General features: G+C 58.0%; 1 protein-coding gene across 1 annotated transcript; it reads right to left on the reverse strand.

The window, feature by feature from the left end:
- Positions 1 to 6,722: 6,722 nt before the first annotated feature.
- Positions 6,723 to 22,928, reverse strand: RNASET2 (ribonuclease T2). Its single transcript, XM_024552021.3, has 10 exons — positions 22,769 to 22,928; positions 22,364 to 22,549; positions 20,028 to 20,088; positions 17,343 to 17,398; positions 15,803 to 15,860; positions 13,393 to 13,463; positions 10,993 to 11,106; positions 9,217 to 9,262; positions 7,805 to 7,879; positions 6,723 to 7,084 (listed from the first exon to the last, which is right to left on the reverse strand). The coding sequence occupies exons 2-10, from the start codon at positions 22,450 to 22,452 to the stop codon at positions 6,899 to 6,901; spliced, it is 756 nt and encodes a 251-aa protein (XP_024407789.3). The 5' UTR covers positions 22,453 to 22,549; positions 22,769 to 22,928; the 3' UTR covers positions 6,723 to 6,898.
- Between the last annotated feature and the right edge of the window lie 1,077 nt (positions 22,929 to 24,005).

Here is a 24,005-nt window from a genome sequence, read left to right on the forward strand (position 1 = left end):
ACCTGCACTGCCACCTTGATGGGGACAGGGCAGCAGCCACGGGAGCCCTGGCCTGCACCAAGCCCTCTGGGGTTTGGAGCTCCCTGCAAACTCTCAGTGCTCTGAGCAAAACCTCGGTTCAAAGAGGTCCCTGTCCCACAGCAGCCACCGCCCCCCAAATCCTCATTCTCTCCAGGAACCAGGCCCCCCAGGACAGGCTGAGAAAGAGGCCCACAAGTTAAGAAAGTTGGAGGGTGCGGGCCATGGGCAGGATGTGATGACATCATGTCTCAGCTGCCACAGCCCCAGCTGTTTGCACAGAACACAGACAGCTGGGTCGGGGGAGGTGGTGCCCACCCCCTGCCCCCATGGGGAAACCGACCTGAGCCCTCAGCCTCATCCACTCCTCTCTCAAAGGCACCTCAGGGGCAGCTTTGATAGGAAGGGGGCCCAGGTGGTGATTCTGAAGTGCAGGTGCCCTCTGTGAGGCCAGGCCAGCTCCCTGTGTTCCTGAGTCGGTAATGACCGACTCCTGTTGCTAGGCAACACGGCCAGGGTTACACCCATGGGGCTGTGGGGAGAGTTCAGCAAGAACGCTGCCTGCCCGCGAAATACCCAGGATGCGCCTGCAGGCACTCGCCCCGCACGGTGGAGCGCAGAACACGGAATGTGCCCGTGAGCTCCAGGCCTCCTGCTCCCAGCAGCAACCGTGCAGGGCGGCCGTCTGTCCTTCTGAGTCCTGCGCAGAACAAATGAAAGAGTAAGGAGTTCGGGGGCCTCGGGTCAGGGGAAGTAGCTTTGCTTTGTGAAGGGAGTGACGTGGGGCATCTCCCGATGGACTGGAGGCCCAGCCCAGGGTCGCCTTCCTGCTCCCCGTGGAAGCAAGGCCAAGGAGGGTGCTGCCGGTTCCGCCGGCAGGAACTCCCAGCGTCCTGGCCAGGCCCCCTTGGCTCTCTTCTGCTGGGGCTGTGTCTCTTCTGCTTGCAGACTCTTGGGGAGAAACCCTCCAGGTGGCATTCAGGTGTGTGACCGATGAGGACCCCCGCCCCTGCCTGCTGGAACACGCCGTGACTGGCTGATGTACCACTTTCAGCTGTTCTGATGAGCGTGTCTGTCACCTTTGGGCCTTTCGTCCCCTCAGCTCTGGTGGACATTTGTGAGCCCCCGCCCTGTCCAAGCAGCTATGCAGGGCGCCGTGGCTACGCGAGGAGCTCTCCTCTTGGGGACAGCCCGGACCCCCCCTCCCCCGGCCATCAGAGAGCAGAGCCAGCAGAGAGCAGACGGCCCCGGCTGGGCCGGCCAGGGCTCCAGGTGCTGTGCCAATGGGCCCGTTAACTCTGCCGACTCTTCCACATCCAAAATGAAAAGGAACAGTGGCCGCGTCATTTCTGCTCCCCGAAAAGAGGGCTGTGAGTGTGGGAAGGTCCACAGACCCGAAGACCTCAGGGCGAATCAGCACCAAGTCAGCACAGCCCGCAGCCGCCCCAAACCGCCCCGCCACCTGCTCCTCAAAGCCCAATCACGGGAGCCTGGAGTGCTAACCCTGTCCTTTCGGTCTACGGGGCGGGGAGTAGACTTCCCACCGGAAACAGGACGCAGAGTCGTAGCGCTGCTCATCGCCTCTCGAGGGTCCTGCCCAGCACGGAAATCTCAGCCACACCCCCGCCCCGCCCCACTTCAGTGAGGGAGGCAGCTCACCCCACAAACCAGGGCACAGACCTGTGTTCTCACGGAAGTACACGTGCCAATACACACCTGTGCTGCCGTGCACCCCATTTCAGCCACGTGTCAGACCTCACGGGCCACCGCTGCTTTCTCACGCTGTCTCCATGTTTTCGGCCCTGGGCAGCGACAAGCGCGGCCAATGTAGCTGAGTTCTGGAAAACTACTCACAGTGTAGTTTTTAATCTCCTCGCAACCTGGATTGAACTCTCTGTGTTCCTGGCCTGAAGTTCACACGACCACCACAGACGGAGAAGACAGACAGGGGGGCAGCTCGTGTGCCTTCCTGGCCGGCGCTGCTCTGAGCCACAGCTGCCAAAGGGCCTGGTGAAGGGCCCGGCGAGGGACCAGGGCTGCTGTGAGGACAGGCACCAAACAAACCCCGGTGCTGCTGTGCAGGGACCCCAGGACACATGTGAACTCAGCACACAGCCCAGTGACACCCCACCAGGGTCTGGCCTAAGTCACCGATGCAGAGGGAAACCGATGGAATTAAGAACCCTCTCTCGTGACGGAGGGACACAGAATACAGAAAAGTTCCGAGTGGGACTTGCAATTTTTACCCGGGGGGGAGCGGACATTGCTGTCGCTGAGCTGGGGCGGAAGAGGCCTTGAGGGAAGGCAAAATAGCCCCTTGAATGAGCTGTGGTCACCAGTGGGCCGGGCAGCCGCTGGCACAAGGGGCTCAGCCGTGACTTTATGGAAGGCTCTGCTTTCCCGCCGCAGCGCACTGGAATCACCCGGACGTGGCCGCTGCCTCCTCGGGCTGCAGGGGAACCTCAGGGCTGGGGTCCCCAGCTGTCTCACGGTGTCCCTGTTTTCCCACATTGGGTCCTGGTGGCCTTCCACAGTTCCCACACTCCGCTCCACATCTCCTCCAAGGGGTATCTCTCTCCGGACACTCTGAGGCAAAGGGATGGGCCCTGCCAGCCCTCAGCGCTGCCCTGGGCTGCCCTGCCACTGGCGGGCGCCCGCCTGCCGACACCCGTCTCTGTCCACTCCTCCCACGGCCTTCCCTGGATGCTCCTCGCCACGCCCCTGGACCTGTCCCCACAGCAGGTCCCAAACAGCCCACGTCCCCTCCGCAGACCGTCCCACCCACCACCATGCCTCCTGTGTAAGTCACTCAGCAAACGACCAGACTAGTATGAGAGATACCTCATTTTTTAAAAATAATTGCTTTTAAAAACCTGGAGAGGTGGACTTAGGTAGACAGGTGTTGGAGGATGCCGCCCGGCCCTGCTCTCGGGGACTCTCCAGGGCCAGAACGGGAGCACAGTTCAAGTGCGAGGTCTGCTCAGAGGCTCCGGCAGGTCTGGGAATAAGGACGCTGAAGCCCCAGCCTCCAGCCAGGTGTTTGCAAAACGATTCTAAAGAAACAATAGCAGCCTTAGAAATGACTCCGAGGCAGAAGGGCTCCCCGGTGACTACAGAGCTGCCAGAGGACAGTGAGGTCATCAGGGACGTGAGCCAGTCTGGACCGGGGATAAAGCTCCTTGGTTACATTTTCCCAGCAGCTGAACAGAGGTCAGGGCAGAGAGGCTAAGGCACTGTGGGCGGCGGGGACGTGGGAAACCTGGGGGCAGACGGGGCCAAGCACCACGATGACCTCCCGAGGGACAAGGCCCCAGTCCACACCAGACGCACCTCCCTCCTGAGAGGCTGCCCTTGCCCCACCCACACCCCAGGACAGTGCAGGGCTGAGTTCCTGCCTCTTGGAGAAAAGAGAAAAGGAAGTACCACTTTGACCAAACTCAAAGGATACAGTCGCTTTATGACATTTATCCCTCAGCATCTTTGTCTTAGGAAACTAGGTTTTAGGGGACGTCTTCTTTTTAGGCATTATCAAGCCCCCCTCCCTGCCACCCCACACCTCCCTGAGTGCTTCCGGGGACAAATCCGGCTGTGTTGTCTGGCGTGAGGACGGCAGGAAGTGCCCCTCTGTCTCCACCTGCGGGCGGATCTCTGGCCCTGTCCGGGATCCGTGCCTTTCTGTGTCACGCTTTGCAGGCGCGTCTCTCACACCACAGAGCTGGGTTTTGCTTCGGAGCCACTCTGACCATCTCTCCCTTTTAAGTGGACACGTGAAGGCCATTCGCATGTATGTACCCACGGCGGTGTGTTTGGGTGGCCTCAGGTCTCCCCCATCTGTGGCAGCTGCTGTGGGTAGAGGTCTGTGCCTGTGTCCCCGTTTGCCCCGCCCCCGTGGCTCTGCTGGAACGCCCGTGCTCAGGGAGGCCCGTGGTTTCACCCCCACGGTTGACATGAGAGTAAGATTCCTCCCTGCGTGACTCTCGTCCCGAGAGAAGAAAATCACAGCGACAGAACCAACACTGAAAACTCTAGCCCCTGAAAACGTCCCGGAGATGGAAGAGGGGGATCTCCATGTTTGAAAGAGCCCACTGGTTCCCGGAGAATGACCCAGAGTGACGAGTGACCTGCCGAGACACGTGCTAGCAGAACCACAGGACTAACCTCGTGGCCCTTTGCACCCATCCCGTCCTCCCTCCCTCTTCCCTCGCCAGGGGTGGGCTGTGGGTGGCCTTCTCCACCCCCCAGAAGCCGCAGATGCGCCGCCAGTGCCACCTGAAGCCCCACGTGGCTGTAACCAGGCCGTGCACGTTGAACGCACCTGGTGAGAATCTAGCAGGTGTGCTCAAATCATCAGACTCTGTGTTTTCAGGAAGGCGAAGTTACAGACACGGACCTCCGCCGCGTTCAGCAAACCCCTTCGGCCCTGACCAATAAAGCCGACTTGATTGTGCGGGCTTCGCCTGGGGAGAGGGGCCTCAACAATCTCCTTCCGCGGGCCCCAGCTTCCCCATCTTCTCATGCAGGTAATCTGCAGCAGGTTCCTCTTTGGAGCAATTAGACATCACAGCCAATAAGAGCCCAAAATACAAAGACAGGCAGCCACGCGGGTCTGGCCCGTGGGTAGGTGAAGGGAGGCCTGTCCTCCCAGGATTCGCTCGCATTCTCACCCACGGGGCCTGGGAACTCGGCCTTATTTGGAAATAGGGCTTTTGAAGAGCCATAGGTAAGGATGAGCTCATTGGGTGGGCCCTGATCCAGTGCGACTGGGTCAAAGAGGAAAGAGAGGGAGATGCGGACACAGAGACAGACAGACACGGGAGAAGCCACAGGGCCGGGAGGCAGAGACTGGAGGCCAAGCACTTCCCGCCAGAAGCTACAAGGGAGGAAGCTTTCTCCTCCGGGCAGGCCCACAGCGGGCGGGGAAGGCCCCAGTTTGTGGTCATTTGTTGTGGCAGCCCTAGGAGCCCATGAAAAGCCTCAGCATCACCTGCCCAGGAGTGAAATGAGGATTTTCCCGGATGAGAAACTCAGTACGTGTGAATACCTTTATGCTGTCGAGATCAGCTATGCCGACGCATTAGCGAACCAATTATAGATCACAAAAAAGGAAACTGTTCCTAAGAGCTTCATGCGAGCTTCACGCTCACCCAGTCCATAGCCGCCCCTCGCCCGCGGCGGTGCTTGCCGTGGCGTCAGCTGCCCAGGGCCCACCAGTCTGAAGAAGCACGTGACACGCAGCACACGAGACCCCTCCTAGGGTGTGAACTGCTCGCTGCTCTGAGTGGCGAGGCGAACCGGGCGCCATCCTGCCACGGCCGGCCCAGGACGGGGCGCCTGTTTGCCCAGCGTCCGCACACTGTGCGCAGGGCAGGGAGACCCTCTGAGAAGAGGAGCCCACATTCCTGTCACTTTACTGCAGCGTGTCGTCACCACCGTCCTAGTGCCTTGTCAGCCACTGTCACCTCCACAGCACCTGATTTACAACTTAGCCTTTATCAGGGTCTAAGGCTGTACAGGAGAAGCTATGCACAGGGCAGGGAAGTGGGTTCACACTTGCGGGTGTGCAAAACATCTATTCTTGTATTAAGATTTACTAAGCATTGTATTATTTTCCATATGAACAACTGGGAGCCTACTTTTGCCCCACCCTGGATAGATTTTTTACTACCCACGGTCTTAGGCATCTGCTGGGGGACTTGGCATGTACCCCCTGTGGGTGAGGGGGACACCATTGTAATAGGCTTTATTTGAAAGATAGGGTTATTTTGAAAATATCATTGTTCTGCCCTGGCTGGTGTGGCTCAGTGGATTGAGTGCCGGCCTATGAACCAAAGGGTTGTTGGTTCAATTCCCAGTCAGGGCGCATGCCTGGGTTGTGGGCCAGGTCCCCAGTAGGGGGCGCATGAGAGGCAACCACACGTTGATGTTTCTCTCCTCCCTCCCTTCTGCTCTCTAAAAATCAATAAAGTCTTTAAAACAAAAAAGAAAATATGGTTCTAAAGATTAAATAAATTAATATTTTCAAGTGCTTAGCACAATACCTGGTAAATGGTGAATTCTACTTTAACCTTTTTTTTCATTAATAAGATATCAGTGCACCTTAGACAAACGGATGGGTCATGTTTTAACCCACACAGCTAAAAACATTACAAAAAGGCAAGAGGCCAGGGAGAAACGAGGTTAAAGGGTGGTTTTAATGGAGCCTGGGACATTCACGCCCTGGACCGTTAGGTGTCCTCACTTCACAGATGATGTCCCAGGATGGTGGGGGTGGGGGGCGGTGCGGGCCATGCACACAGCAGCCCCCCGAGCCCGGGTTCTCTCATCATTTGCAAGAAAAGCCACGCTATCCACACGTCAAAGGCAGGGCACTCTGAAGCCTGGGCCCAGAGAGTTTCCAAGGGCTGACTGACCAGTGGTCCAGGCCACCTTCCAATAGAAAGGAAGGGAACCTGTGGGAACCTGGGCCCACGGAGGACACGCCTGCACCCACGCCGGGCCCCAGAGGGAGATGCTACCAGGGAGAACCTGTTTAGTCAACGCTGAGGCAGGAGGTGGAGATGCCCCAGCTTGACAGCAGGTGGCCAGGCGACCGAAGGCAGCTCACACTGAAGGACAATGGTGGGTCCTCCCAAGCCCCAGCCACCTGCCAAACGCCCAGGTGCCTGCCTTGTCTTCCGAAGGCGACACAGAGAGAAATGCGGGAGGAAAAGAGAAAGCGCGGCTTTATTCCACGCGCCACAAAAGTCCACTCTCGGACGTGCGTGAAAAACGAAGCAGGCAGACGCTGGGACTCGAGGCTGCGCCTGGCGGGGCCTTTCCGCAGGCCGGGCTTCCCAGCGGTCCCCTGCCCTTCCGACAGGCGCACTGCCAGGCGTGGGCCTCAGCGCCCGCCCTGGGGGGGCGGGGGGTAGTAGACGGGGCCGTCCTCGCAGACCTCCAGGCCCCGCAGCGCCAGCCGCACCCCCTCCTGCCGCCCCCGGGGCCCCCCGGGCTCCGTGCAGTTGCGAAGCTGCAGGTCCTTCGTGAAGCACAGCTCGATCTGGCCGAGGGCCTGCACCTCCTCGTCCTGCACACGAGATGGGGGTCGGTTAGAATTCGGGCCCGGGTCACCACCCCAGTTCCACAGTCGCCATGCCTCTGACCGTGAACAAAAGGCGGCCCCCTGCCTGGGATCCCGGCTCCAGGGACAAGCCCCTCCTCCAACAGTGACCCGGGCCAGGGCTCCCAACGCCACCGGGACTCCAGGTCCCCACCGGGCTCTGCTCTCCCAGAAAGTCCCACACCTCCAGGGGCAGGCGGACAACCGCACACTCGCAAGTGCCCCTCGACGCTGGGGTGGGGGACGGCTCTGGAGGCAAACCAGCAAACCGCACCCTATCCCCACGAGATTCACGTTTCCCTCAGCCGACAAACCGGCTACAACTCGCCCGTGAGTTGGACAGAGCCACTGAGACCACGGAGTGAGCATTTCCAGCCCCTCTCCACGGGGCCGTCTGGAGTGGGTGAGTTCTGGGAAGGGGTGAGTCGTAAGAAAACAGACCCTGTCTGCATGGAGCCAAAGAACAGGGTGAGTTCAACACACACACATGCACACACAGCGCACTCGAAGTCCGTGCCCAAGTTCACACCGTGTGCACGCACACACATGCCTGTACCGCACATGTGCACACGCCCGCAAGCAACCCCACCCCTGGGAACTCCATGGTGAGCACAAAGCTGCCCGCAGAGGGGAACTTGTCCTCTCAGTACAGACAGACGTGGAAGGCCCACAAAAGGGCACTCTGACCTGCTCTGGCAGAAGACACTGGACTTTAGGCACGACCCCGTACACGCTGGCAAGGGCGTCTTTGATATCTGAGATCTGAAATCAGTGAAGCACATTAGAAACGGAACTCCCACGGAAAGTCTAGCAGCTCTCTAGTCAGACGTGGCGCTGGCCCGCCCACACCCTCTCAGAACACAGCAGTGTCCCCGCTGAGTGCCCCCTGAGAGGCAGGCAGAGCGAGCATGCTGGGAACGAGCCCCCACCCAGGGACGGGACGTGGCCTCCACCCACCAGACCTCGGCCGCACACGCTCTGCTCTCTGCCCTGTACCCCCCCCCACCATCTGCACCCTCAGCCTGGGGGGCGGGTGCAGAAGCAGAAGGTGCCCTGACGGTCAGTCCAGCCGGCACTTGCACGCAGGGACCTGCCGCTGAGTCTTGCATCGTGCTGGCTCCGGAGCCTAACAAAGCGCCCGCAGTGTGGAGGAGCTCCGGAAACGCGGTCACTGCTGCCTTTGGTACAAGCGAAGCCAAGTACTGGGCAACGCGCAGCACACACCCCTCACCCGCTGGGGCGGGAGTCCAGACGACTCCCAGCGTCCTTACTTTCTCGGGGCTCCCGAGAAGGGTGGTCAGGGGCAGCGATCATCCATCCCCAAGGTCACTGTGCCCCCCCACACACACCCTCCGTGGGGGAAAGACCTAGCTGGACTCCACAGAGCAAGACCGAAGGGCCTTGGACGTCGTCACTCTCTGTCCAGCCATGGTGCCCAAACCACAGAGCTATTTATTGGTGACTCTCAACCTCGTTCATCCACAGCTGTGACAGAGCAAAACCACGTCCGAGAACCAGCTGTGCTTCCCTAACGTGAGAGCACAAACTGACCCAGTGGCGGGACAGAGAGTGACCACCTCGGGGCCTGTGGTCACACAGGCGCCGCAGAGGATGGGGCGGGGGTGCTGTGGGCCAAGTCGACTCTGCTTGGAAAGCAGGCTGCCCTGAGTTGGAAACAGTTACCTTTCCTGCGTGCTTACCTGCCAATGAGACCTGGTCACACTTAAGTCCCTACAGTTTTATCATAAAAATGAAAAATCATAGTGTCATCATAAAAACAGGGACAAACGCTGTTTCATCCTCAAAATGTTATGAAACGAATGTTTCCCAAGCTGCCTATCCCAGCTGCCCAGTCCGCGCCCAAACACGCTTCCAGTCGTCGGCGTGAGCGGCTCTGTGCACACGACTGCGCACGGGGAAACACAACGGAAACAAAAGCTTTCTAGAAGCGCAGCCGTGACGAGGGAAGGGAGACCGTCCCGCTGCCCTAAAGCCGAGGGGCCCCCAGGCCAAGGGCCCCCCCAGGCCGGCCCTTTAACCTGCCAGGCGTCCCCAGGTCAGAGGAGACGCGTTGGACGGGAAGCTCAGAGCAGACTGACCTGGTAGTAATTGCCGGACGGCCGAATCCCCAATTTCTGGAGCATGCTGGAGTTCAAAGTGATGAAAACGAGTTAGCTGTAGGATGAAGGTCCGTTTTCCTTTCTCGTTCTTTCCAAACATCACATTTCACAGTAGAAAGTAAGATGCTCTCAAAGGTGAGTGCTTTCCCCCACTAACAAGGGCAGCAAGCCAGCAGCTGAGGCGGCCCCCGCACCCAGCACTGGGGACCTGGGCCTCCTTCCGCTCCGGGTGCTGTCCACAGGGTGCAGGCCCGTCCCCACCCAGTCACCACACCTGTTCTGAAAGGCAGTTTGCCATCAGCTTGGGGCTCTAGGCTTGTCCCTGGAGACTGCGCTTGGCCAGATCTTTAACCTCGTCCAACACCCACAGCCTTGACCTTTCCTGACCTGTCCCACAGCACGTGGTTTAAACCAGCTCCAGCGAACCCCCCACAGTACCATGTGATGAACTTCCTACCTGGTGGAGGTACAGCAAAAATTCGCACTGTCAGTAGTGCCCCCCCGAAACCTGGCAGCCCCTCCCGCCTCTCTGGACCACCTGGGTGGGAGCCACACAGAGCAGACGCAGGGACGGTGTGTCGGCTGAGCAGGGGGTGCCTCCTCAGCCATGGTTTCTGACAAAGGGACCCTGTGTTGACGAGCCAGCCTCTCAGTTCTGGTCCCTGGGCTGTCTGTCCATGTAGGAGAAAGGCCAGACTTCAAAGACTTTGTGCCCCAAATGCAACATTTCTCAAATGTATGTATTTGTTACAGGTGGCAGTGACCATATTGTAAATGTGTTGGCTTAAACGGAGGTTATTATGATGTTAGCCTGTTTCTTTCTGCTCTATTTCATGAGGCAGGGAGACGGTGAAAACTCACCCCACCCTCTTGCTGGGCCAAGATGCCTCTGGTTACCAGGAACTCCGGTGAGGAGGGAAACCGCCGGGGAGATGGCGTGCAGCCCCCTTTGGCATTAACCCCCGGCTCATCTTGTCAGGTCAAGATATTTCGTATTTTTTCAGGTTTGCCACTTCACATTATGAGTAAATAAAAAAAAACCTGCTAGCTGATGGTGTTTGACAGGCTTGCCACTGAGAGAGATACTGTGTACTAATTAATGGTTTACGACACAGAGGAAAATGCAGGGATGTTAAGGTTTGAGGTCTTAATTTTAAGGCCTGACAGACAGGTTGGACCTGGCCCCCAGCGGGGTGCCTTGGGGAGGGTTTCCGAGAGTCCTGCGTCTCCTGACTGGAGATCTGTCCAGCTGCCCCAGGGCCTCGGCGCCAGGCAGGCCTCAGCCAGATCCCAAGGGCCTGGGGGTTTCCCCAGGCAATGAGCCTGGCCCACCACTCACCCCACTACTCTGGGGACATCGCAGCAAAGACCCAGAGGTCACCAGTGACCAGTCTGAGAACTGTCTTGTGCGCTCGATTTGCTTTCGTCGTCGGAAGTCAGGGCTGGACAAGGGACACCCACTCGGTCAGTGCTGCTTTCCTCAGGTCGACGCACCGTGCGACAACGTCCCTGCCCAGAGAGGTGCCCAAGTCCCTGTGTCCACTCTGCGTGGCCAGGACCAGAGTGACATGGAGAGGCCAGGGAGGAGACATGAGTATCTCCTAGGACGGCCCACGTCCAGGGCCCACGGCACTGGAGGAGGGCAGCTGCCCTTGCTCCGTGGCTCCAGGATCAACATGTGGGGGCGTCACCCCGGGAGAGTCGGGTGCAAAGGGGAGGTTGCCTGCACAGAGACGCCAGGCCTCAGGCGCCTACCTGTTCAGGGCGAGTCCCTTGTACAGGTCCAGGCCCTTGCCGAAGTACTTCTGCTGGGAGTTGAGGGCTTCCAGCTGTGCGACACAGGTCCCGTGCTTCTCCCACTCGTGCCTCCTTGAAGGTCACAGAACACCCCCAGTTAAAAGGGCACGAAGCTGCTGGCTGGTGTGGCTCAGTGGATTGGGCACTGGCCGGCGAACCTTCGCTGGTTCCATTCCCGGTCAGGGAACATGCCTGGGTTGTGGGCCAGGTCCCCAGTAGGGGGCGTGTGAGAGGCAACCTTGTATCTCACGCACATTCTCTCCCTCCCTTCCACTTTCTCTCTCTCTCAAAAAAAAAAATGTCCCAGAGCCAAGTCAACAACAAAAAGTCTCACAGAGTCCCCTCCCCACATCGTCTCAGCACAGGGGTCCCGCGCGGCAGGTGAGGTGTCTCTCTCACAGAGCAGGAAGCATCAAAGTCCTCATCTGTGACATAGGCAATGGTCACATCGCTTGGAACTGGACATTTCTCATTTAACATGAAGTTGTCCAATCAGAAGTGACCATTGTGCAGCCTCTCCCCTCCCCCACCCCCAAGCAGGGCACATGCAGAGGTCGGGGGGGGGGGGGGGGGGCCCTCCTGTGACAGCCTGGGCCGCCTCAGCGACCAACCACTGAGGCCCAGGGACACCTTCCCCAGGGAGCCTGCATGGCCACACTGGGCCTGGCCAGCCCTGCTTTCCTTCCTGACAAGAATCCAGAGCAGAGGGCTGTGTACCAGGTGTGTCCCAATATGCCTGATTTACTGAGAGCGTTAATCTTAGGGCGTGATCTTGAGCCCCTGGTAGTACCAAGGCCGTCTGCTCTGCATGCTCGATTCTTATCTGGCATTAAGCGGAACAGTTTTCTGTCTGCAGCCTCTCCCTGCTGACCGCAGGGCGGGTGGGCGCCCTGCAGTAAAGGTGATTGGGCAGCTGGGGCCCAGGTGGGGCGAACACGGAACCAGGAATGACAGCGCCACGTGGGTGCTATCCACGCCTGTCCTTTTGTACTGAGGGGCTCTGGAGGGCATAAATGTTAATTAGTGGGTGGTGTTTGCCTTTGTCACAGTGCAAAAGCTTTTAAGTGTGTAACTGAACTACCCAGCCTGGAAAAGGAAATCACTTTGCCGTTATCCAGCCCAAAAATAAGTGCATACTTGGCCCACACTATTGTGATTAAATCGTGAGCCAGAGGCACAGAGACTTTCTTCGTATGTTTGTGGATTTAGTTTTTAAGCCACGCGGCAGAAATCTGACCTACTCCATCGTGGAACACTGTTACAACTAGAAGTATTACAGTTTATATACTTAGTTCCCATACCAGTTAGCTCACTGTGAGGTGCTGTGTAACTGTTGCCCTGTTTCTGTTCCTTAAGGCATTATCCATTTGAAATGCTTTGCTGCCACAGAGGCTGCGCAGACCGAGTACTAGAGCCCTGAACCACACACCCCCCCCCCAACTTGCCCTGCGTACTTTTCCTCTGTGTTGAAGGGATGACTTCAACCCACAGACCCGGGACCCACGGGCCCTAAACCAGCTTACTGCCCCAGCCCCTTGCCCTGAACACGAGCAACCCGGACCACAGACACACTAGTCATTCCATTTTGTTTTTGAAAGCTTTTCTCTAAAATTCACTCTTTTCCTGAAAATGCTACAAAAAATATTTTAGATTAAGTTAACCTTTTTGGACAAAATCTGACCAGTTGTAATCTGAATTGCCAATTGACATATTGGAATGAGGTGGAGAAAATGAAGAATTATCTTCATTTAATAAAAATATAAATAAAAAAGAATGTTAATTTTATCTTCTTCAAAAGCAACAATGTTAAAAGCTGTCTTGAATTAAAGCATTTTCCTCCTCGGCTCAGCTTAGCTCTCAGCACACTGAAAAGTGTTTTAAGGGAGCGGCCTGAGGGCTGAGCCTCAGGGGAAACTCCCCCTTTCCTTCCTCCCTAAGTCCTTCGAACTGCACCTTCTTCTTCTCAGCCTTGTCCTCTGTGTTCTCGTGCATTTCAAGACAGCAACACAGTTTCTCCAGGAGCTACTCTGTCCTCTCAGACTTGGAGTGGTGGCTTCTGAGACCTGCAAGTCATGTAAACCTCAGCAGAGGACGTCTTTAAAAGGAGGTGGTGAATGAAGCAGCAGATTAAAAACAAGCCAATGAAGTGCCTTCCACTGCCCTCATTTTCATCCCTCGGAGAGAGGGAGGCACCACAGACTGCGTACAGAGGGGGCCGCTCTGCATGAAAGGTCGCTCACACCTCTCAGCCCGGAGGACAGGTTGTGCGGTCTGTCACCTGTGTGTCCCAGGGTTCCATTGGAGCGCACTGGCGAGGCTCTCATCGGGCCTCAGGCTCGTGATGCCGCCAGAACTTACCAGAAAGTGCTGTGATTGTCAGTCGAGTGGAGGATATCGGGCCAATACATATTCATCTCTTGCAAAAGACCCTGCGTATAATCAAAGGGTTTAGATAGACTGACGCACAGTGAGAACTGTGCCATTAACAACATGCGGGCAAGTTGCTGTAGTTCCGTGCTTATTTTGCATGAAGGGTTTAAGACGTACGGAATCTAAGCGTGAATCTGAGTAACCACAAGCACGCTTGAACATACAAGCTCTCCTAGGTGAGTGGGTAAGCATCCTGTGGTCCATCCAGACAGTGAAATATTACTCAGCACTTAAAAGGAAATGCACCACCAAACCACGAAAAGCGTGGGGGAACCTCCCACACACATGGCTGAGTGAGAAAGAGCCAGTCCGGACAGGCTGTGGGACCCCACCTCCGTGACAGTCCAGGAAAGAGACCCGTGGTCGCCAGGGGTCGGGGAGAGAGGCAGAGCTCAGCAGATGTTTAGGAAGTGACACTGCTCTGTGTGACACTGTGACGGTAGATGATGTCACCATACATCTGTCCCAACCCACGGAACATCCAGCCCGAGGAGGGATCCTAACGTCAACAATAAACGTTAGTTAGTAACAAAGTATCGGCACTGGTCTATCAATTGTAACAAATGTGCCATGTGAATGCAAGCCATTTAACTTCTCTACAGGTTTCTAGAACTGCCCTAAAAAGTAACATCTAGTAATCAGAGCAAACAAGCAACCACACAGAACACAAGCTCTCTTCCCCCACCCAGCAGAGGAGGGGGAGGGCCGACACCCTCAGGAGCTGTCCGCCTCACTGTCCCCACCTCCACCTGCTTCCACCTCCACCGACTGACTTCAGCCCCCACCAGCCCTTGTGGGATGATGGCCAGTGACCAGACAATTTACTGCCCAGTTTGCTAGGTCACTTTCTTTGGGACGAATGCTGACTGGGACACTCTGCAGTCAACCAACAATGTCTGACCCTTACTCCTAACATGGCAGCTGAAGCCATGTGAGGAAGACATACTGGGTTATTTCGTTCCTCAGCTGCCATGCTCCCAGTGGCCTCCCACCGGGTCTTGGATCGGAGAAACAATGCTGAACTGGCACTCTGGGCTCCATAGCACCCGGCCCTGACGGGACCCAGGCTCACAGCTCACCCCAGCACCACTGGAGCCCTCCCTGCTTCTCAAAGGCTCTGTGCTCTCTACCCCAGGGCGTCTGCACATGCTGTGTCCTTGGCCTTCCTCGCCCTTCACCTAAGTAAGTCAGATTCCAGCTCAAATGTCACCTCCTAGGAGTAAGCTCTGGCCACTTCTCTCTCCAGGCACCTAGCCTGTAATTCTGTGTGGCTGAGGCGACGTTATTAGCACCGGTCTCCCGACTGTAAGCAGTGTGGGCCGGGACCACGTCTGGTGGCGCTCACCACCTCTGCAGCCCCGAGCACCAGACCTGCCCAGCAGCAGCTGCTCGGTACATGGTCACTGGATAAATTCATCTCTAATTCCACTCTAGGATCACACCATTTAACCAGGAACGTCCCTAAGGCACCTGGGGGAGATGAAGTGGGTCCGGGAAGAGGAAAGTACACCTGAGGAGGGTGACGTTACCAGCCCTGGGGCGCACTGATGATGCCTACAGCCGGCCCATGCCACTGAGAGTCCCAAAGGAAGGGACAGAGAGAAAACAATCCTGTTGGACTGCGGCCTGCGGTGGGTTTAGACCTAATTACCTCGTCCCTTTGGGTCCGCACATTCCTGGAAGGACCCGTAATTCTAGCACCCCCTGAGTCTGCCCCAGGGGGCCCGGGAGCCCAGTGACCTGAAGCCCAGGTACCAGTGGCCCTGGCAGACGACTGGTTACACACCCCCGGGCGAAAGGCGAGCACCTGCATGGATGTGCACACGCGTGTGTGTGCGTGAGGCAGCATGTCAGCTGACCTCTCTCTGGCCTACGAGGCATCCTGCAACAGGGGCCTTTGGACCGGAAGGACTGGTCACTTCCTCCCAGCGCATGGCCCCAGGTAGAAACCTACTCCACCCAGGCAACAAAGGACAGCCAAGGTACCACCATCTCTTCTGCGAGCCACAGCGGTCCCTCTGGGTGTGCTCGCCACCCGCCACGCTGGTGGGGATGGGGCAGCAGCAGGGACAGGGAGCGGCAGGGCAGGGCTCTGGGCTGGAGGCGAGAGCCCGGCAGTCCGACCCGCTGCCACTGCCCGTGACTCGGCCCCGGGGCCTGGGCCAAGGAGGGGAGGCTTCATTCCTACTTCACTTAGGGGCTGAGCTCACACATCCTGAGGCGCCAGGGGTTCCACCCTGGGGAAATAGTCATGGCCCTCTCTTTAAAAGACGCCCGAGGGCACTGGTCAGCACCCCAGGGCAACACCCTAAGGAGTGACTTCACAAGGAGTTCCTACCTTAATCTCGTTAAAGTCGAAGTGCCAGGAGCGGTTGCAGGACTCCGCTTTGTCAGCCCTGGAGATTTAAACGTGAGAGGCATTTCAGTCTCGGTTGGGATGGGGTCCAGAGGACAGGAGAAAACACTTCCCTGAGGTCTGCGGGGGACGAAGGGACTCTCAGCGGGGACGCACACGACCCTAGAGGCTCAGGCACAGACCCCACAGAGGAGAGGGAGTGCAGGCCGTGCTGGCCCGATGCCAACAGCAGCACCCAGCAGGGGGCGCTCTGCGGCAGGTCCAAGGGGGCTCCAGCTGGGCGTTCCAGCTGCTCTGGGAGCTGCGCTGTGCACACCACAACCTCGCGAGAGGACGGCAGGAGCTCCACCCCCTCCAGGGGAGGTGAGGGTTAAAGGGACATGTGCGGAAGGGCTCAGCTGGGTGGTGTTTTTACTGGGACAGGATGACACCAAGCTCTCCGTCTGCATGTCACCCTGGCCTCACCTGTCTACAGATTTAGCTTGGGCCGCGAGGTCACCAAATCCACTCTCCAGACCCCTGTCTCGTTTCCAGTGTCAACAGCTGTCCCTGGCCTGGAACAGGCACCACCCCCACAGGGACAGGAGCATCACTGTGCACTGTCATCCCTGCTCACAGGTGAGGCAGCAGAGGCAGCAGACAACCCCAGAAACCCAGGGTCCCACACACTAAAGTGTCCAGGTCCCCGACAAGCCTGGGGGAAGGTGGACGAGAGGCCAGGTCCCCAGACCCTGGTTTACTCTGCTTTCGGCTGACCCCGGTTCCGGAGGCATGCCTGTGCCGGCCCAACCAAGGGTCATCCTCTCATCCGAGCAGCGGACGAGACAGATCGGGTGGGAGGGCATGTTAATGTGCACAGTTTCACACCTCAAATGCATGCCTGGATAGCAAAAGAGCAAACTAAACAAAATACGGGCAAAAGCAGAAAAATAAATCTGGGTGTCTGTGAAGAGTATAATACAGACTATACAGCCCCGGCTGGTGCAGCTCAGTGGACTGATCACCAGCCTGAGAACCAAAAGGTCACTGGTTTAATTCCCAGTCGGGGCACAGGCCTGGGTTGCGGGCCAGGTCCCCAGTAGGGGGCATGTGAGAAGCAACCAATCAGTCTGTCTCTTGCACATTGATGTTTTTTTCCTTCTCTTTCTCCCTCCTTTCCCCTCTCTCTAAAAACAAAAATAAATAAATAAAATCTTTTTAAAAATAAAGATTAAACTATATATTTACTCACTGCCCCCCAAAGAGGAAATGAGAAAAATTAAAATTTAATAATCCTAAAATATACCCTGAATCCTTAAATGCATATAAAACTGGAACCAAATAACAACAACAGAATTAGGATTACGTTAGAGACACTAAAAGTATTTTTAAATGAGGGTCTGGTCTACTGAATACACTGCAGGGTCTACCAAAATAAACTCCAGACAAAAGCTCAAGTGTAAGTACTAGGACCAGACTCAAGCTAGAGTGCCCCCTGAGCCAGCCCCCCGAGTGCCGAGCTTCCACTGTGCCCAGTGCTTGCCATAGTCCGTGTATTGTCCAGTAGTCCGGGGGGTTTCTGCAGTCATTTCCGACTTCCTAAAAAAAGACACACAGGAAAGATTCAGTTCATTGCTTACTGAAAGACACTCGGCAACCTTCCTTTCTTGTGACACACTGCTGACACCCAGGACAGGACTGACACAAAACAAACCCTGTATTAATTTGTAATAATTTCATTCCCGCAACACATTCATGAGGGAACCACGCAGGGCCGGAGGCCGGGTTTGCAATGAGGGACCGAACCTCAGTCTAAATGACAGAATTAAAAGCCAGTTTTTGCTCTTATTTATCTGCTCGCAAATTAAGTCAATCCGATGGACACGCTGCTGCCCTTGAGTAATCCCCCCGCCGTTTAACTGTGAATGGATGTTTGGGAACAAGGCTGAGGGCCCCCACGGGCCTCCCGTTCGTCTGGCCCCAAGTCCAAACACACCCGCGAGACAGGAACCACCAAATCTGGAGCCGGGACACGACGGGCGAGAACGGGAGTGTGTGCTGAGAGAGGCGGAACCCTGTGCCCACACGGCTTTTCAGGGACCTCCAAACTGCTCAGCTAAAGTGGAGTTTTTCCTAAATAAACAGCCATCAGGAAATATATTTTCACTATCAAATGAGATACACAAGTAGAAAGGGCCAGGCGGGTACCAGGCGGGGGGCGTGCCCATCCTCAACCCTTCCCCCTCGGAATCACCAAATCACCGTCTGGGGCACAGCGGCTTCTGTGCTCGGTCTGGACACCAGGGGGTCTGGGGAAGTAACTGAGCTGTCTGCTGTGAGGAGGCCACACAATGACCAGGCAGGAGAGCAGGGTGACAAAGGTGGGGTCAGAGTGCAGGCCCCGGGGCCACGGCACGGAGCCCGCGGGTCAGGCTGGGGAAGGGCAAAGCCAGACCAGCGCCAGCCTGGGTCTCCTGCCAGCTCCACACCCAGCGCCTGGAGGAGCCTTTCCGGGGTGACGGGGCCACAGGGCGGCTTGCTTTCATCACCAGCGAGGACTCTGGCAGGTGCCCCAGGGGCTATGCTGAGCACAAGGAGAGACCTGTCCCAGCATCTGCAAGGCCCGCCTCCCTCACGGGGAAAGGTGGCACCTGGACGAGAGTGACTGCCATGGCCCCCAAATTGAAATGAATTCCCTAATAGACAGTTTGCCAGTTAATCATTTACTGAAATCTCACTTCTAAAGCCTCAAGGCAGGAAGGCCCTTCCCGCATGGTTCCATTAGCAGCCTGAACACACCTGCACGGGTCCCCTCACTGTCTCACCTACCGGGGGGACCTTGCCCCTGCCCTGAGGGAAAGCCTCCAGCATTGCCCAAGACACAGCTCTCCACACACAGGCCCCTCCCGCCGCCTGTCTTAACTGCCCCCAGAGCCAGGACGAGGCTGCCACCAAAACTGGACACACGTGACGGCGGCCGCACCCTCCCCCACCTGCCCCCCAGAGCAGAGAAACCACGTGGGGAGGGGCAGGGTAGTACTTGTAAAGTGTGCACAACTTCACACAGAGCAGCCTCGCGCAGCACGTGTGCATAGTGTGAGAAACACTTCTGGGCCAGGAGTACGATTTGGTGGGAGTAACAGGTGACGCGTCGTCTTCATTGGTCCACAGAAGAACCAGTGGCGAGGAAGTGGGAAGAAGCCGCTGGGCTCTGGGCATCACGAGGGGACCAAACCGCAAGGCAGTTGCTGGCTGCCCCAGCTCTCAGGAGTTAGAGAGAAGGCCTCTTGTAACTTAGATTCTTAAGTGAGAACTTCAGAAACACTATCCGTATAATTCAAGATCTCTCAGCACTTCGGTGCGGCACTTCGGGTCTGCGCAATGGGCAGCAGCTTTACTGCCCGCCCACAGAGGAGGGGCAGGGACAGGTCCTGCAGGGAGCAGGTGAGGCAGGCCGCCCCGCCCCCGAGACAGAGTCCCCTCCGTCTCAGACAGGGTCCTCTCCGCAGTGTCACTCTAAGGACAGTGGGCCCAGGACGAGACAGAGGCATAGACAGGACGACCAGCCTGTGGGGACAAGGGGCCACGTCTGTGCTGAGCAGAGACTAGAAGGCTGTGGTCTCTGGGGACACATTTAGACCAGACTTGCAGAAATGGAGGGAGGAGCTGGGCCAGGCCTGCAGTGAGCTGAGCCCTGTATCCGGCAAAGACAGGCCGAGGTCCTAACCCCCAGGGCCTGTGACCTTGGCCCCATCTGGAAACAGGGTCTTTGCAGGTGTCATCAGGTGAAGGTGGGGGCAGACCGGGTGAGGTGGGCCCTGATTCCAACCCCTGGGGCTCTTACCAGGCACAGAGACACAGAACAGAGGCCCCCTGTGAGCACAGAGCGGAGTCTGGAGTGATGATGTGTCTATGAGCCCAGCACACCCGTGATGGCCAGCAATGCCAGAAGCTTCCAGAAGGGGCCAACCCTGCCCACACCTCAGCTTCAGACGTCAGCCTCCGGAACTGAGAAAACACGTTCCTGACGTTCTGAATCACCCAGTTTGTGGCCCTGGGTCACGGCCCCTGGGAACCTGAGACAGGGCCTCGCGGAGGCAGTGTCCTGCCGGGAGCCACTCCCACACCTCCCTGCCTGTGGCCCTCGGGGAGAGACATCCCACAAACCACTGGTGGGGGTGGTTTTCCCTGGATCAAGGGGCCACCGGGGCAAAACAGAAACACTCACCATGCACACGGTCGTAGGCCAGTGGTGAACCATAATCAGCTTCTTCCACTCATGGTCGCCACTGTGAAAGACAAGGAACTCATTTTCCAAGAACTGTTTCAAAGTTACAGAAAAATCAGTCCATCCACCCATTCATGCCCTCACTCCCTCCCGAAGCACTGAGTGCCTGCTGCAGGCCAGGCACTTCTGTGGGCAGGGAAGCCGTCCCGCGTGAGGGACAGAGTTCCCGGGCACCCTGAGCGACGGCCAAGTCCCCACCCTCCTGAAGCGCACCTGCCCATGTGGGAGACGACACCCAGTAAGTGAAGCCCACTCCCGGCGTTCTGCAGTGATAAGTGGTGAAGAATATAACTAAGGAAGCAGATGGACATGGCTGGGTGGGGAGGGGTTGAAATTTCAGACGGGAAGCCTCCTGAAGGGCAGTGGAGACGGGAGGGGGAAGAGCCACACAGCGCCTCTGTCCTGAGCAGGCTCAAGGGCAGACCCGGTCCCCCTCACCCCCCGGTCAAACCCACAGGCCCTGCCAACTCCACTGTTTCGTTCATTTGGCTCCACAAGGACCTGAAGTAGCCCGAGGTCCTCTGTCACCTCCCCACCTGGAGAACAGCTGCCCTCGTTCTCTGCAGCATGGGTGCCGTCTGACCAGTGGGTGCCCCTTCCAAACCGGGGTGCCATCTGGCCACTGAGACTTTCCCGTAAGGGACCAGAGCTGCATCACGCGCGGACTCCCCGTTTGCCGGGCTCAGCAGACAGACAGACAGATGAGACAGAAAGGACTCAGGCTGAGGACGCAGGCGGCAATGGGACGTCCTCAAGCAGAGGGTTCACAGGTGAAATGGGACCAGGTCTGCGCACCTTTGATTTCGTGCGTAAGTGAGCACTGCTGAGTAGGTGCCGACCGGCGATGTTACGAAACCTTGGTTTTAAGTCTGAAATGATGAGGCAAGCGCTCGGTATAAAAGAAAAGCCATGGGAACCGCAGCACGAGAATTAGGGCTGGGAGAAGTGTTAGAAGCTTCCCCCCAGATGCAAAACCTGACTTCACACAGGTGGAAACCGAGGCTGCAGGCCAGGCCACGGCCAGGAGCCCAGACCGTCGTCCCCATTTGCGTTGAAACTGCCAAGACTACCAAGACATCCGAAACACAATCCCCAGCCACGATCCATGCCCAGGGTGACAGGAGTGGAGAGCAGCTTCCTCCCAAAGCACGGAGAAGCTGCGGACCCACTCAGCAGAGGGAGAGAGCCAGTCACTGAGTTCTCAGCCCGGTCACCGAGGGAAGCCGCCCGCCGACCTGTGCAGCCCTAGTGGGTCTGGATCAACTTCGTCCCAGTCAGGCCGGCTGTCCAGTGGAGGAGGGTGCATGGCGGATGTTGTGGGGGCACAGACTCCATCCAGCCTTGGTCTTTAGCTGACACTGACTGATGACCCTTGGCCAGGTACTTTTATATATAATTTCTTCTTAACCTCACCCGAGGATATGTTGATTGATTTTAGAAAGAGGAAAGCAGAGAGAGAGAGAAACATGGACCAGTTGCCTCCCGCAGAGCCCTAGGAGGCGGCGGGCGGAGGCGGAAAGCGGTGGCACCGCAGTCTTTGCGGTGTGCCCGAGGATGGCCAACCAACCCAAGCCGCCCGGCCGCGGCGAGGGCGGCGCTGTGTCTATCTCTGCGCTACCGATGAGCAGCCTGCTGCACACAGCGCCGAGGTCCCACTCTGCCAGTGCCGCACCCACTGCCTCTCCGGTGCCATCCTCCCTCTGAGGGCAAAGGCCAGCTAATGCCTGTGGCTCTTCAGAAAATACGCTTTCTGGGACATCTGAAACATAACGTTCCCTTTAAAAATGCATGATAAGATAGCACCGGTTTAATTAAAGCTGTCATTAAAACGTTAAAACCCACTTTCCCCACACCTACGTAAGCATAAAATCCTTCTATTAGTGTGGTCATTACTCAAAGAAAAATAGAAGGAAAAATTCAAACCCGGTACTCAAATTTTGGTTTCCTGTACAGAGTCAGGTGAGAATCCTGTGCAACACAGCCCATTCCCCGCCCCCCGCCCCCCGATCGTCGCTGGGACGGAGGGAAGGGGGGAGGGCAGATCAGGAAACTTAAAAGGAGGAACCAGCGCCGTTTCACTAACAGTGCGCCGCAGTCTAAACTACAGGCGCGCCGACAACCTCCGGGAGAATTTCAGAGCAGGGACACACCGCGACTACCTCGCACGGCCCCCTCCGAGGCTGCGCCCCTCTGCGGATCCCGCCGCCCGCCCAGGAACCCGGAAGAGCCCAGGACAGCCGGTGGGACCCGCACCGCGCGCCCAGGGGCTCACCTACCTCCTCCAGAGCACCTGCGCGCAGCAAAGGTAGCAGAAGGCGAGGCAGGAGGAGCACAGGAAGACGCGGCGAGCGGCTGCAGGCTTCATCGCGCCGAGACCTCTGGGAGGGACCCTGCAGGGGCGCGAAGGCTCCGCTTCCAAAGCACACGGGGTGCAGAGGGTCCGGGCCAAGCCTCGCACGTCCCTGAAAACGGACACTTTCTCAAGCCCGTCTCTGCACCGGGCCGGAGGCCGGCGAGCAGCGCCGTCAGCCCCGCTCACGAGGGGGTTCCACCGACCGGGGCCCCGAGCCGCCGCTCCGAGCGGACCCCAGCCCCGAATGGACCCCACGCCTCGGCCCTCGGCCCGCCGACCACCCGGAGCGCCCTGGAGCACCCGAGCGCCAAAGGGCGCGCCGCCTCACCCGAGCCCGCCAGACGCGCCTGCGTCCTTGCCCGCGACGCGACCCCCACTGCTACCCCGCGGTTTGGGCCGTTGCAGCGGCCGGGCCCTAGGGTTTCCGCCCCCGGCCCGGACACGCCCCGGATCCGCCCCCGTGGCGAACACGCCCCCCAGAAGGACACGCCCCCACAGACGGACCGGCCCCCGACGCAGGCCGCGGAGCGCCGGGCTTGCAGACCCGCCCCACGACGCCACGACGCCGCGCCCCGCCTCCGGGCCCGCCCCCCGCTGGGAGGGCTCCGCCCCCAGCCCGGTGTTCCCTTTCCGCCCCGGCTCCCCGCACTGGCTTTCCTCTCCGCCCAGGCGGCCCGCTCGCGTCTCCAGCCCGGGAGGTCAGCTTTAGAGCCGCCCGCCCCGACGTCCTCTGTGTCCGCGCCCCCCGTCCGCGCGCTGCGGAGCACGGCCGGCGCAGGCCTGTGCGGGCAGCAGCCGGGGACTTCCCCGCCCCCCGACCCCGCCCAATTCTCGCTCCGCTCGCGTCGCAGGGTCCGCACCGAGTGTAGCAGCTCAGGCCCTGCAGAGAGCCGCCAGGCGGCCGGCAGGGCTGGGCTGCTCCCTGCCCCCAGGGCCAGCAGCCTTCTCTGGGGACAGTCAGACGGAATTTAACCAAAAGTCACCTCACAGGGTGATCGGATCTTAAACCCCTAACTGGGAGGGTCAAGGTGCACAGTCACCCCCCGGGCCTTTAACTTCTTTGGCGAAAGGTTTGAGCAGCCCTGTCCATTGTTCTTGGGCGTCTAGGTTGCCACACTTTTGAAATGCCAAAGCAATGGTCTCTTGCAGACCCCTTAAGGGAGCACACCACCTTAATTCTCCTGCAACCCACACCCCACCCTGCCTTCTCTCACCTGCGTTCCCTTCTTAATCCCAAACTCACGCAAGAAACTGCAAACCTCGTTCTCAGGAGCACTTGAGATCTTGCTTCCCTGCAATAACATCAATTTTGGCTCAAATTCTTATAAACTCCCTACAGGTTTGGACATTTCTGACACAGACATTATTTTGTAAATACGTGCTTCCCTCCAGACTGCCAGACCCACCAACACTTTGCTCACCACTGAGTCCCCACTGCCTGGTAAAGTGGATGGCAAACAGTAGGTGCTCAATAAATACAGCCATGGACAGAACGCATGAACCGCTCCCCCACGATCTTCCCGATCTTCTCACGTCATCCTCTTCTCCCGTTTCATCCCACCACT

Source organism: Desmodus rotundus, chromosome 11 (genome assembly GCF_022682495.2).
Source record: "Desmodus rotundus isolate HL8 chromosome 11, HLdesRot8A.1, whole genome shotgun sequence".
Classification (NCBI taxonomy): domain Eukaryota; kingdom Metazoa; phylum Chordata; class Mammalia; order Chiroptera; family Phyllostomidae; genus Desmodus; species Desmodus rotundus.

Excerpts from the sequence above, each read along its gene's own strand:
- RNASET2 (XM_024552021.3), bottom strand. The coding sequence starts at position 22,452 with ATGAAGCCTGCAGCCGCTCGCCGCGTCTTCCTGTGCTCCTCCTGCCTC. Across the intron at positions 15,861-17,342 it reads TGGACAATACACGGACTATG|GGCTGACAAAGCGGAGTCCT; the intron begins GCAAGCACTGGG and ends TTAAATCTCCAG. Across the intron at positions 7,880-9,216 it reads CGTCCGGCAATTACTACCAG|ATCTCAGATATCAAAGACGC; the intron begins GTCAGTCTGCTC and ends CACTGATTTCAG.